Source organism: Panthera leo, chromosome A1, assembly GCF_018350215.1.
Source record: "Panthera leo isolate Ple1 chromosome A1, P.leo_Ple1_pat1.1, whole genome shotgun sequence".
NCBI lineage: Eukaryota > Metazoa > Chordata > Mammalia > Carnivora > Felidae > Panthera > Panthera leo.
This window is the reverse complement of record NC_056679.1, coordinates 230506601-230521319: the sequence shown is the minus strand read 5'-3', so window position 1 is coordinate 230521319 and position 14719 is coordinate 230506601. Positions and strand designations below refer to the sequence as shown.

General features: G+C 53.3%; 1 protein-coding gene across 1 annotated transcript in view; it reads right to left on the bottom strand.

The window, feature by feature from the left end:
- Positions 1-5485: 5485 nt before the first annotated feature.
- Positions 5486-14719, bottom strand: part of LOC122228173 (death associated protein) — a 63607-nt gene continuing 54373 nt past the window's right edge. The window contains exons 3-4 of the mRNA XM_042953108.1: positions 8988-9030; positions 5486-7355 (exon numbers count right to left, since the gene is read on the bottom strand). Of these exons, the coding sequence (XP_042809042.1) occupies positions 7242-7355; positions 8988-9030 (157 nt within the window). The 3' untranslated portion in view covers positions 5486-7241. The remainder of the gene's footprint in view (positions 7356-8987; positions 9031-14719) is intronic.

Genomic DNA, 14719 nt, shown 5'->3' with positions numbered 1-14719 from the left:
TATCTATCATCTATCATCTTCTATCTATGTATCTATCTATGTATCTATCTATCTATCATCTATTACCTATCATCTATCTATCATCTATGTATCTATCTATCATCTATGTATCTATCTATCTATTACCTATCATCTATCTATCTATCATCTATCTATCTATCTATGTATCTATCTATCATCTTCTACCTATCCATCTATCATCTATATCTATGGTCATCTACCATCGTCTCCTGTTCTGTTTCTCTGGAGAATTCTAGCTAATACAACTATTGAGGAAATTTCAAGTCCTCGGAGTTTCACAGCTCACCACCACCACCCACTCACCCCCTCTCGACTTCAGGAGCATATGGCCGTAGACGCCTCCTGGGACGGTTATGAAATGCCTGGGATTTTTTGGTTTGGTTTTGCTTTTGTTCTGTATACTGCAGAGGCCAGCAGGATACAAAGTCTTGGGGGAAAAAAAAAGTTTACTTTGGGGTTTGTAGAAAGAAGCATGTAACCAGCATGGCAGCTGTGACGTTCGAAAAAGCTGGAGAACAGCAGAAGGGCACCGCCGGCCGCTGAGGCAGGAGGCAGATGTTTTCGAACTAATTCATTAATTAAAAACCTGCTGGGTCTGGCGATCTCTTTCGTCCCCTTCCAGGTCCTCCCTCCAGCCCTGCCCTTTCTTGGGGTGCCTGAAGGCGGTATCTGCCCGGGCCGGGCAGCGCCCTCCACTTTGCCGGTGGTCGTTCCACTGTCTCCAGTCGTTTCCGCTGTTTCCGGCTGCTTTTGTTCCCGCCACGGGCCTGCCGCACCCTGAAGCTTGGCTCCCAGTGCGCACTGGCTCCCTGTGCCCGTGCCTGGCTTGTGAAAGAACCCGGATCAAGGATGGGGAGAGTGTTGTTCGGGTTGGGCATGTGCTCGTGCACCCCTGAGTCGGCATTGGGGGGTCATAGAGCATGGGGTTCTCGAGAGGCCTACAGCAGGGCCCCACCGCCTTCGCCCTGTTTCTTCGGCCTCTTAGTGGTGTTTGCTTTAACCGGGCAGAGTCTCATGGTGTCTCTAGTCTTGCGTCCTAAATAACAGCCATCGTGATAGTGATGATAAGTTAAGATCGACTGAGTGCTCACCCCTGTCACACGCACACAGCCTCATCTGGGAAGTTCAGGAAGGTTTCCTTTGGCAGTGATAAAGCCGAGGCCCAGAGAAGAAAAGTGAACTGCTCAGGTACGGAGTGGAGAGTGGCACATGACCTCAGAGGGCCCACACTTGCTCTGGGCTCCGATGACGGCCGGCACAGCTCCATCAGGGGCGGACCGTGGTTTGAAGAGTGGAGTCGAGGCGGGCCCCTGAGTGGATGGGCATTGGTGTCACCGGCATGCACCTGAGGACGGGACAGGGTGTAATATGGCCCCTGTCTTCCTCCCTGGACCCAGAGAGGGACTGGCACAGGAGGGGATGTGTTGAGAGTGGGGAGCTGATCTCCCCAGACCAGGCCAGGGCCTCGCAGGTGATCCAGAAGGGCCCAGAAATGGGGTGGGGGGCGGGCAGGGTCTGCTTCTCTACACCAGGGGAGAGCGCAGGACTCTGGCTCCGTGGGTGCCCCCCATAACCTCTTGTGTCTTGAATCAACCCAATAACACTTGTGAAAGTCACAGGGGGATTTCTTGCTGAAACCAGGCAAGGGGCTGAGCTTTGTACTAGGGAGACATGAGCCCAAACAGAGCACCGTGCACAGCAGGCAGGAGCTAGGGGCCAATGCAAGCTTCCTTGACCTCTGGGTCACATCTGTCCTAGGGGGTCCTCAGGGTCCTAAGGCTCTACCCCTCCCTGCTGTGCTGATCATTAACCGAGGCTCTCTGGCCCCCTCTCTAATCCCAGACACCGCCTGGATTGGCACTGATCCGGCCCTCCTTTTCTGCAGTCTTCTGTCCCTGCTATCCAAAACCTCCACGCCCTGCCAGCACCGTCTGCCCATGTTGGGGGCTCTGTTCTTTTGAAACTGGTATTAACCAGCTATCTAATGAAACTGGTATCTAATATGACCATAGATGTACCAGTATCAATGATTTTTTCGTATTCTTGCAAAATTGCAAAACCCCTTTCTCTGCATACACAGCTTGCCTCTCTCTGCCTGCCTGGCACCTTGGGCTCACATCTCCATTGTGTCCCCAGCAGCCCGTGCCCACTGTCTCCGTCCCCAGGCCCCACTGTCACCCCCACCCTAGCACCACCACACGCCTCGGCCCCTCCTTGTCGAAGCCCTGCTCAGCAGCTCTGCGCGGAGGCCCCACACGGTCTGCCGCTCCCCTCACCTCTTCTCCAGGATGGCACCTGCCCCACCATGCAGTCCAGGCCCCTGACGGCCGCACGGTCCCCTCCTCGTGCCCTCGGCATCCAGCCACGCCTGTGGTCCTGTCTTGGCAGCTCCCTTTCTGCGTGAGATTTCTGTTCCTCGGTCCAGCGAGCACCGCAGAGTGGGGGGCCCGATGCTGAGGAGGCCGTGGCCCTGGGGTCAGAAGGATCTGGAGTCCAGGCTCAGCTCTGCCACTTGTTAACACGGACTTAAAAAAAAGTCATTATCAAGATACACTTCCCACGCCAACAATCTGTCCATTGAAAAAAGTGCACAATTCGAGGGGCGCCCGGGTGGCTTAGTTGGTTAAGCGTCCAACTCTTGGTTTCGGCTCATCAAACCAAGGTCGTGATCTCACAGTTTCGTGGGTTTGAGCCCCGCGTCGGGCTCTTTGCTGACAATGTGGAGCCTGTTGGGGATTTTCTGTTTCCCTCTCTCTCTGCCCCTCCCCCACTCACGCTGTCTGTCTCTCTCAAAATAAGTAAATAGGCTTAAAGTAAAGCGCACAATTCTGGTTTGGCATATTCACAGACGTGTGCAAGCATCTTCTCAGTTGACTTTTGAGTATTTTCATCGCCTCAGGAAGAAACCCTGTTCCCTTTGGCTCTCACCCACCTCCCTGTCCTCCCTGCCCCCACCAGCCCAAGAGCCATTGTCTCTAGATATTCTCTAGTCTGGGCCTTTCCTATGAACGGAACCCCCATAATACATGGTCTTCTGTGCCTGGCATCTTTCACTGAGCATAACGTTTTTCTTTTCATTTTTTAAAGTTTATTTTTTGAGAGAGAGAGAAAGAGACAGAGAGAGAGAGAAAGCACAGGCAGGGGAAGGGCAGAGGGGAACAGAAGATCCAAAGATCCAAAGTGGGTTCTGTGCTGACAGCAGGGAGCACGATGTGGGGCTCGAACTCACGAACCGTGAGACCGTGACCTGAGCCGAAGTTGGATGCTGAACTGACTGAGCCACCCGGGCGCCCCTGGTTTTCAAGGTTCGTCTGCCTTTAACCTTTTTATGACCAAATATTCCGTTGTACAGGTATACTACGTTTTGTTTATCTTCAGTCGATGGACATCGAGGTTGTTTGCACCTTTTGACTATTAAGAACAATGCCACTAGGGGCGCCTGGGGGGCTCAGTCAGTTAAGCGTCCAACTTCGGCTCAGGTCACGATCTCACGGTTCGTGAGTTCAAGCCCCACGTGGGGCTCTGTGCTGACAGCTTGGAGTCTGCTTGGGATTCTCTCTCTTTCTCAAAAATAAACATTAAAAGAAAAGAATCATGCCGCTAATGAGTGTTTGTGTACACACATTTGTGTGGATGTATGTTCCCATTTCTCTCCGTGGCTGCAACCATTTCACATTCCCGATAGCGCTGCACGAGGGTTCTGATTTCTCCACATCCTTGCCAACACCTGCTGTCCTTTGACTTTGTTGATTTTAGCCTTCCTAGTGGGTGCGAGGTGGTCCCTCACTGTGATTTTGATTTGCGTTTCCCTGGTGACCGATGATCCCCAGCATCTTTTCATGTGCTTGGTGGCCATTTGTATATTTCCCTTCGACAAATGTTTGCTGACAGTGGCTTTTGCCACTGGGCACTGGGCTTCAGTCTTCCTGTCTGTGAAATGGGACAGCCACCACCGATGGAAAACTCTTATAGGGAAGAAGATGTGGGATCTGGAAGCATGTGGCTCTGGACTGAGGACATGGGCAGAGACAGCTGCAGCCTCACAAGCCGGGACCAGGGGACAGACAGCCTCCTGCGGCTGGAGGCACCAACCACACCCACGCCTCTCCCCTGCCACCTGCAGACGGGCTTTGACTGCTCCCTGGCTAGTAATCTGCAGCAGGTAAAGCATTCTTACAGCTAAGTTTATTCAAAAAAGCGATTTACAAAATAGTCAAACAGTGTGAGCCGGGAGGGAGGTTTCTTGGCTTTTCAGCACATGGTTGATGCTCTGGGTTGAACTGTGATTCCCCAAAAGCTATTTTCAAGTCCTACCCCCCAGCATCTGTGAACACGGCCTTATTTGGAAATAGGGTCTTGCAGATCAAATTCCTTTCCATGAGGTCATACTGATTAGGGGGAACCATTCAGTGGTTCAAGTGTCTAAGGACATTGTTCAATGATGGTGTCCTCAGAAGAAGGAAATGTGGACACAGATGCACACAGAAAAGGTGACCATGTGACGACGGGGACAGAGATTGGATTTATGCTGAACCAGCAACGCACGCCAAGGAATGCCAGCAGCCATCAGAAAGGGAAAGAGCATCACCCAGGGCCTTCCCAGGGAGCAAGGCTGGGCTGACATCTCGATTTCAAGCTTCTAGACTCCAGAACCATGGAATAATAGATTTCCATCGCTTCAAGCCAGCCAGTTTGTGGTACTTTGTTAGGCAATGATGTGGGGAAAATGTAGGTCACAATGATGTTAATAATAAAGGCCTTGGGACAATTCTGTTCCATGTTGGTTGTGTGTTTTGCATTTCTGTCCACCAGCGTTTTACAGAGCCCGACTCCCTGCCCGGTGACGCTAAATACGTGAGACCCTCATTTTGTTCCCAGCCTCTTAAGACGAATGTGCTAATGCAAACAGCAGCTCCAGAGGAGACACGAGGGCTAAGGAAAGGCCAGGCTGGTTGGGAGATGCCAACTCTGGCCTGTCAGATGCCTGACACTCAGGTCCTCACCTGAGGGAGGAGGAGGCCCCGGGTGGGGAAACTTCAGGGGACCCTCCCAGTTCAATCCCAGGGTCTAACAGTTGTGCTCTCCTCCTCCGCACAGGGTTCCCGGAGACCTTTGGAGAAAGGTGAATGTCTTTTTCACCAAAAGCTGCTCACAGCCACCCCTGGGCTTACTACTAATTCCTTCTTAAGTCTGTCCTGAAGGGCCTCCCTAGCATAGGGCCAGCTGCTGGGCTCAAGTAATATGTTTTAATCAGCTGCATTAAGCTTTCCCATTTTCAGACATTCTAAAGTAGTTGATGAGACTCAAGGTGTCAGCTGTCCAGAGGTTCGACTTTGTGTCTGGGCAACAATCTGTGAAAGTATCCATAATGTGGGCATGTGCCTGATTCTAGTGAAAGCGTCGGGGAACCCCTGTAAAACGTAAAAGAAAAAAAAATCTCTGAAATATAAGAAAAAACAAACCATGAGAAGAAATGCGGGACTTTTATTGCAATCGTTAATAATCTTGAGGTTAACAATTGAACTCATTGAGGAAAATATTTTGCGTTTAATGATTTAGAGCCCAGGGCTACATGCCAGAAGTAGCTAAAAGTACACGAGAAAAAAATGCACCTTGGGAAACAGCTCGGCACCCTGGGGCCGCAAAACTAAAAAGTATCAAGGAAAAGGATGCGTCTTAATTTCTGTAGCAGATGGTACAATGGTCCGCCCAGGCCTGACCCAGCCCTGGGAGGTGGCTGCTTACTCACTGTGCTCTGCGACATATGCCCCCCACCAGCCAGCTCCCCCCCCCAACGCCCTCCCCCCCCTAGTCTGCAGCCCTGCAAGCCCCATGATACCAACATCTCCGCGGCTAAGAAATACTAGATGTGATGACAGGGCACCTTGAGGGTTATTCGCTGGCCCTCAGCAAATCAGCGAGCAGAGAAAGCAAACCTGCCTTTAGAAGGTGAAGCAGCGCTGGGCTCCCCCCTCGGGGAAGGGCGAGGGGCGGGTCTGATGAGGTCACGGTGCCCAGCTGGCAGGTGCGGCTTTGGTAAGGACATCGGGCGGCCGGCGGCGCTGGCCTCCGGCAAACACGGCCGTCGGCGGTGGCCGGTCAGGGCCCGGACGGCACAGCATCCGAGTGGACCGGCCCTTTGGCTTTTCGGAACAATAAAGCACTCGACCGCCGTGAGCCCAAGAGCCGTCCAGGGCCACTCCGGGCAGGAAGGACACGCTGCAAGAGTAGGACCGTCCGGCTCGCGCAGGTGAACGGGCCCGGCAAACCGCACGCGGGCAGAAGAAACTCAGGGCAGTGGGATTGATGGGTGTTTTCTAGCTCACGTGGAACACGGTGTTTCTACCTTCTTCTAGGCAGAGTTTCATCTGCTCTTTCCACAACGCTCTTGCTTTGGTGTTCCAGAACCAGCTTTACGTCTACTCCTCCCCCGGTCGGTGGTCACTTCTAGAACTCAAAAGCGGCTCTAGAGGGGATTACGAGAAACGCAGGTTTGCCTGATTGCCCCGCTGGAGGCGGTCTGGATCGGGGCCGTGCCGGGTTTGGGACGCACACGGAGATCTCATTCTGGAGCTGTTCCCTTTGCACAGACTGTCTACGGTCTCCTTCTCCAGAAGGTGGCTCCTGGGATTCAAAAGCCATTTCAAAGACGGGAGCTTCTCTTTGGCTTTTCCCAGGAGTACCTGGTGTCCCCCTACAGGGACCCCCTGTCACACGGGAAGGAGAATTCAGTAACGCTGGTGCCACTCTCAAAAGCCTGCCTTGCCCTGCCTTTCTGAAACGTGCCCCTGTCATTCTGAAATGCGTCCCCTAGGTGTTAAGACGCGTTGTCCTGTTACTAAAAAGCATGAAATGGTCCACTTTCCCTCCAGCCTTAATCTCGTCCTCCCAAATCTGCGCCCTCGACGACCGCTGACGTACAAGTAAAGCTGGGCTTTGAACACTTCACTTAGGTCTCGGCAAGTTCTGCTAAAGGCACGTACAGGGGCACGCTGACCCTCAAACGACATCAACCAGGACTCCCTGCAAATGAGGTTTGGGGTCAGATCCTTTCTAGTGTCAGACACGGAAATTTAAGGCAAAGGACGGGGGCGCTTCACTTTGTCTTAGATTTCCCAGGGGAGCAGCGGGTTGAAGAAAACGCCAATTGTCTCTGCCGGGGAAATACCAAAGGTCGGGATATCGAGGCACTGCTGGTGGGGGCGCTGGGGCCTCGCCGTTCACTTGCGAGGCTGCTGGATGTGCTGGGTTCTCGGGGAGGGGTGCTTGTCCATGGAGGCGTGGGGCTTCTGGTGAGCCACCTGGGCGGCCGCCGGCGGGAAGTCTTTGTCGCCCTGTCGGGAGACAGAATGCACCAGCTCACCAACACCGAACAGCGGGGTAACGCAAGACCAAAGCCCCCGACCCCACGTCCTCTGGCTTCCCCGTAGGGTGGGCAGTGGGCTGGGGAAACTGCTGGCAGGTAGAAGGCTGTCTCCTGGGACCGTGGGGGTCCTGAAGCTGTCTGGGGTGCTGAGGGGGGCACCCAGAGGGTGATAATGCTGTCTGCCCCCCTTGCCATGAGCTCAGGTCTCCATACGAGTCGCTCAGGACTAAGCCGGTATTGGGTGGCTTTCTTCTGCGAGAACTGTGACCTCTACATCCAGGGACAAAACAGAACCAAATCCAGTGTCCTAATTCTGATCTGCTGCCATGGCCGAGTCAGGGCACTTGTTGGGAAGGAGACACAGCCAGGGCAGGGCTGAAAGCCGTGAGATGAAGCCAGATCCAACCTGCTGAGTCTCACAGAAGGCACCCGGCTGTTTGTCGGGGAGGAAATGCCTTCTTGAGACAACAGTGCATGTGTGATGGTGGCTGGGGCCCAGACCACGGCAAGCAGGCTGGAGCCCTGATGTGCAGGGGCTGAGCTGTCACCACGGGTGACTCTGGCCTTGTGTCAGCATTTAATTTTCTTTTGTGTATTTGAGGAGCCACCTGTGTGCCCCCGGGGTCCTGGGGCTCCGTGGTGAGCTGTGTCCAGCAAGAGCATTTTCTTAAGTCCTCACGTGCTAAGGGCTTGGATGTGCTGTGAGCCACAGGGCTGTGGTTGGCACTGCTGTGCCCTCCCTCAAAGGAGAGTGTGCTGCTGGGTCATTAAAGGAAAATGTTGGGGGGGCACTTGGGTGGCTCAGTCGGTTAAGCACCCGACTTCGGCCCAGGTCTCCATCTCGCGGTTCGGGGGTTCGAGCCCCGCGTCGGGCTCTGTGCTGACGGCCCAGAGCCTGCAGCCTGCTTCGGATTCTGTCTGTCTCTCTCTGCCCCTCCACTGCTCACACACACTCTCTCTCTCTCTCAAAAAATAAACATTAAAACACATTTTTTTTTAAAAGTTGGGTTTCACCAGAAGTGGGGCTCTTGAAAAGTAAAGGGTGCAGCAAAACCCCCGTGAGTTTAGTCTGGGGGTGGCAGACATTTGTGGTAACGGGCCAGACAGTAAATATTTCGGGCTTCGTGGCTCAGCTGCCACTGTAGCAGGAAAGCAGTGTAGACACGCATGAATGGGTGTGGCCGCATGCGGCTAAAACCGCATCCACGGCTAAAACCGCATCCACGGCTAAAACCGCATCCATGGCTAAAACCGCATCCACGGACACCAGGATGTGAATTTCATGTCATTTTCATGTGTCACAACAGCTAACTCTTATTTCGATCCTTATTAAGTCTTGTTTCGCTGGGGAGCAGCCGACCCTGGTTGAGTCGAAAGAGAAGGGGGAGCACGAGGAAGGCGGGGGGCAGGCAGCTCCGGCTCCTCTGTGTGAGCCCTGCTGGCAGTGCTCGCCACACAGTGCTCGCCGTGGAAGCGCTCCACGGACACGACACAGCCTCTGGACCAGGGGCCTCTGGGCCCCGACAGATGAACGAATGGGGTCTAACAAAGACAGGAGGAGTCCCACAGCGCACCGAGGGCTTGGCGGAAAGGCTCTTACCCGGGCGATCACACCGGAGATGAACACGGTCGGTTTGGGCGGGCTGCAAGACAAGAAGGGAAAAGGCGATTTCAGGGAACAGCTCACAGAAGTGGAGGGAGGCAGGCAGCGCGAACTGGAGGAGGTGGGTTTGGGGGAGTGTAACAGACGGTGACCCGGGAGGAGGGAGGAAGGGGCAGCCGACCTCCTCTAGTATCGCATCCCACCCCCCGCTGGCCATTGGGGTCCTTCTCCTGAGGCTGAGTGCGGGCAGGAGCGGGAGACCAGCAGGCAGCAGGTGAGTCCTGTGCTTTCTTTTGTTGTCGTTCGGGGGGCTGTCCCCAAATTGAGGCTGGGGCAAGCCCAGGTGTTTCTGTTTCAAGAGACGATGGACACAGGTGCTTCCCGAGGCAGGGAAGAAACAGGGTCGCCCTGGGCTGAACTCAGAGACCCCCACTAAGGAGGCATTCTTCCGGGGCCCTCGCAAGGTCCGCGGCTTCTTTCTGGCAGCTTCTAACGGGTGAGATCCCAGAGCCGATGCAAAAGCTCCTGGCCCCTAGGAGACCCAAGTATTAAAAATGCAGGGTCCTTGAGAAGCTATTGTCATTTCTTAACATCTCAAGTCATATTGAACCCGCCCACCTGTCAGCAAGACTGGGGAGGTGGGGGACAGGACCAAAGCAGTAACTGTGCATTGCGGAAACGCAGACAAGTTCAAACGTGCTGAAGTCAGTTGTCATTCTACCAAGTGGAAATGATCGCAGTTAATAGATGGATATCCATCCTGTCTTTCTTTCTGTGGACAGACACACTTGTTTTCATATTAAACTTCCTACGAAAGAGTCAGGTTGTTTTCTGTATTTGGGATACGCCGAGCACACTTTCACGTTAGCATACACTCTCCTGTGCATTTTCAAAAGTGGCTGCACGTCATTTAAAAACATGAGAACACAGTTCCAGGGAGTATACAGCTGCGCGCCCCCTGAATGCCTCCACCAGAGGTGAGGGGACCGGGGAGCAGGAGGTGAATACAACGCGAGCCTGGCAGGGAGAGGGTAACTAACGGGGGGTGCGGGCGGCTCCGGTGGGTGGACAGCCTTGCTGGGCAGACAGAGGGGGGTCCATCCCGTGAGCTGCCCAGCTCGCCTCCCACCTGCTCTGCCGGGCATCCTGGGAAGGAAACCACTTGTCTTAGCTTTGTTTTGCCGCAGGCAAAAGTCCCAGTATTCGGTAAGTTCACTGTTTGTATCCCTAACAGTTGAGCTAAAATACCCCAAATTTCCCCAAGTGATTTCTGTCACTTCACGAGACTAAGAAACTTCAAGTCTTACTAAGCAGCACAGAAATGTCCCCTACGTGACTGGTTTTATTTCGCTTTTGTTGTGTGCTTAAATGGGTTGGATTTTTTTTCTTTCTTTTATTACACATATGATTTGGCTACAGGATCAATAGCCAACCAGAGATGAATGAGTTCAACGCAAGTGTGAGTCCCCCATGTAGTGTATTTGGATTCTAACATTTCATAAATGTTTTAGAAAGGAATATGGTCCTGGCACCATAAAACTTTCTTACATTTTGAATGTTCCTTTGAAAATCTAGGAAGAGGGGCACCCGGGTGGCTCAGTCGTCGGCTCAGGTCATGATCTTGTGAGTTCGAGCCCCGAGTCGGCCTCTGTGCTGACAGCTCAGAGCCTGGAGCCTGCTTTGGGTGCTGTGTCTCCCTCTCTCTCTGCCCCTCCCCTGCTTGTGTTCTGTCTCTCTCTCGAAAATAAGATTAAATAAACCTTAAAAAAATTAAAAACAGATAAAAAATAAAAATCTGGGAAGAGCCTAAAGTAGGGACGGTTCCATTTCGTCAACTAATCACACGGCATCACCTTCCAGGGAGGCACCGCCATTGTTTTGTACCAAGAGTGTATAATTGCTTGAATCATCTCCACTTTTTTTGGTTTTGTAACCTCAGCCAAGGCTCTTAAAGGCAGTCGAGACAGCTCCCTCCCCTCAGCAAGAACTGGGTGAGAAAGTCACCCACAGAGAGTGAATCTAGTCAGAGTAAATACACAGTAGAGTGGCTTCCCTGGTCCAAAGTGAGCCCCAAAAGGTGGCTGAGGAAGCGTGAGCCATTATCTATATAGAACACGGATGCCTGGGCGTCCGGCTGGCTCCGTCGGTGAAGTGTCCAATTTCAGCTCAGGTCATGACCTTGCAGTTTTTGCGTTCGAGCCCCACATCGGGCTCTCTGCTGGCAGTACAGAGCCTGCTTCAGATCCTCTGTCCCCCTGTCTCTCTGCCCCTCCCCTGCTCGTGCTCTCTCTCTCTCTCTCTCTCAAAAATAAGTATTAAAAAAAGCCCACATATGCTCTCTCTCTCTCTCTCTCCCTGTCTCTTTCTATACGTGTATGTATACATTCGTTATTGAAAAACGGACAAAAGCAGACAAGACAAAAAGTTAAAATCACGTGTAATTCTAACTGACTGTGTGTATAAAACACACAGATGCACATTTACGCCCAGAGCCAGACTATAAGCAAACTGCAGCCACATCAGCAGGTTACGCTCCTGGGGGAGTAGCACCTGGTTCTGGAGAAAGGAGGTGGCCCGTCGCAGGCAGAGTGCCAGCCTGCAGTGGGTCCCACGTCCTGAACCCCTGGAACGCCCGGCCCCCTCCGGACGGCAGTCCCTGCCCGTGGCTCCTGGGATCTGGTCATCGGTGCCCGCTCCCCTGTGTGCGTGGAGGAAGGGTCTCCAGACCCTAGGAGCCCCATCACGGGGTCCCCGCTTCCACCCGATGGCCCCCTGACCCTCCTCCGAAGTGCCCTTCAAAGTCTGGGTATTTCCATGCAAGTCGGTCCCTGTGAGTCTCCCACATTAAACACGAGGGTGGGTTCCAGTCCTTGCCTTGAGAACGTCTCGGGACATGTGTGTCAATGATCCTAAGAGGTCACTAATGGCCCTGGTCCAGCCCCAGCATCAGAAAATGCACATGGAGGGAGGGAGCGGCCGTGCCTGGAATCTTGACTCCCACAGGCTCCCCTCCAGGTGAGTCTCTCAAAGAGACCTCCCCTCACGACAGTAGAGCTTCCAAAGCGACTCTGGGGACTAACAGAGACCCTGAAATAAGAGTGCCCCCAGCCCGGCTCACTCCCTAGGGGGTGTGCAGGGGCTGTGGGCACAGAACCTGAGGATGGTGTGCAAAATGGCGCTCCCCTCGCCGACCCCCGTCTTCCGGAGGCACCTGCGCCTTGACGAGTCCTTACTTAAGCTGTTGGGCTTTAATGGCTTGTTGGATTCGGCTCATAAAGGGAAAGTGTGTCCGTGAAAAGCAAGCTGGACTCAGAGGAAAGAAATACGCTCTGAGAACAGTCCGGGCGATGGGTGGGAAGACAGCCGGGTGCTGGTGGCTCTGTATACCAGACTTTAAAAAATTTTTTTAATATTTATTTGCTTTTGAGAGACAGACAGATTGGAGTGGGGGAGGGGCAGACAGAGAGGGAGACACAGAATCCGAAGCAGGCTCCAGGCTCCGAGCTGTCTGCACAGAGCTGGATGTGGGGCTCGAACCCACGGACCATGAGACAACCACCTGAGCCAAAGCTGGACACCCAACCGACTGAGCCACCCAGGCGTCCTAAGCCACCCAGCTGTCTTAGGGCATGTATATTCTGTACAAAATGGCTCTTTAGGGTTGCAATGGAGGGAGGGGAGTTTCTGAAACATTCTGCTGAAATTCAGGAACCACCTCCTGGTTAGGGGTGAGAAAAGGGAACAGGTGACGGGCGCATATACCCCATGGCCCCTTTGGAAAGGAATCCGGAAACGGTGGGCAACCCAAGTTGCAGAAGTAAACATTAACATTCCATATTAATATGAATATTAAAAGATAAGTAAATACTAAAAAATTCAAAACTCAAATATCCTCTTTTCCAGCCTTTGGTTTTTGGTGTTGTCTTAAGAAGTACATGGCAATGATCGTGCCTACGCGTATCACAGGCTTCTTGCCGGGCACACCGGCGGGCACGGGCCCACGGGGTTGCCGAGAGAGCTGTGCAGGGGTGAGGGGGTGTGGCCCAGGGAGCCACTGAGGCCACACCACCCCTACGTCTTGGCCACGGCAGGCCCCATTCCTTCGGCCAGGTGCGGGGCTTGTGACCCCCTGTTCAAAGGGACAGGAAGTCGCCCTCTGCGCACCCAGAGGGCCGATCTGGGCAGAGGAGCAGGGGCGCCAAGCTGGCTTCGGTCTGAGCAGACTCTGGGGCGCAGCCAAAACCAGGCATATTCCATCCAGTTAAGCCGGCTCGGAAGCGGCGGTGAAGACCTCAGACTTCATCCGGCTTCCCTGTGCTCCCGCGTCTCCATCTGTCGGTGCTGGTAAGAAATACAGCACCGGAGGCCACAAGGGGAAAAGCCCTGCAGATTTTTAGGTAGGTTTTTTCCATGTTTTTAATTTATTTTTGAGAGAGAGTGTGAGTGGAGGAGGGGCACAGAGAGCGGGACAGAGAATCATCCCAAGCAGGATCCGCACCGGCAGCACCGAGCCCGGTGCGGGGCTCGAACCCACCAACGGTGAGCTTTCAGGACCCGGGCCAAAATCAAGAGTCAGACGCTTAACCGACCGAGCCAGCCAGGCGCCCCTGCACTGTTTTAAGTTTTAACAACACATTCAAGAAATGTGCTGTACGTGCACACTCTTACCTAGCCTGCAGGGGAGCCCCGGGCCCGGGCTGGCTCTCGTCAGCGGCAGGTAAACGATGCTCCCGAAGACGGTGTGCACTCTCCCCTCCCCGCCCGGTCTGCTTTAAAATCCCAGTTAGCTCAGCAACTAATTTATTCACCGTTGTCGCCGCTGTAAATCGTACAGCTGTACAACTGAGTGGCAATACATTCACGATGTCACGCAGCCACCTCCACTGCCACCACCCGTTTGCAGGGCTCTCGGCATCCTTAGGAGACACTAGTAACCAGCAACCCTCAACCCCCTCCCCACCTCCTCCCCAGCCCCCTCCCCAGCCTCCTCTCCCAGCCCCCTTCCTCATCCCCTGCAACTGCTGTTCTACTTTGTGTCCTAAGAACTCAAACTACTCTGGGCACCTCATATGAGTGGCATCACACAATATTTGTCCTTTTATGCCTGGCTTATTTCACTTAGCATAAGCTCACCCAGGTTGTAGCACATAGCAGAATTTCCTTTTTTTTTTTTTAAAGTTTATATTTATTTTGAAAGAGAGAGGGAGCGTGGGAAGGGCAGAGAGAGAGAGAGAGGGAGGGAGAATCTCAAGCAGGCTCCACACCGTCAGCTCAGAGCCTGATGCAGGGCTTGAACTCACTAACCGTGAGATCATGACCTGAGCCGAAACCAAGAGTCAGATGCTTCACCACCAACCGAACCACCCAAGTGCCCCAGAACTGCTTTCGTTTTGAGGCTGAATTATATGCCATTATATGGGTAGGTCATGTTCTGTTTTTCCATTCATTGCTGATGGACGTTTGACTTGTTTCCACCTTTTCGGCTCTTGTGATTAATGATGCTATGAACACTGGTCTAATAGGATCTGTTGGAGTCCCCGCTTTCAAATCTTTCGTGTACATGCTCAGAAGCGGAACTTCTGGGTCATACGGTAATTCGTGGTCGGCTCTGAGGAACCGCCAAGCTGTTTGTCATGGACGTTCCACCGCTGAGGTTCTCCCCAGCAACGCACAAGGTTCCAGTTTCTGCACATCACCAATACTGGTTCTACTCTGGGGTTTTTTTGATA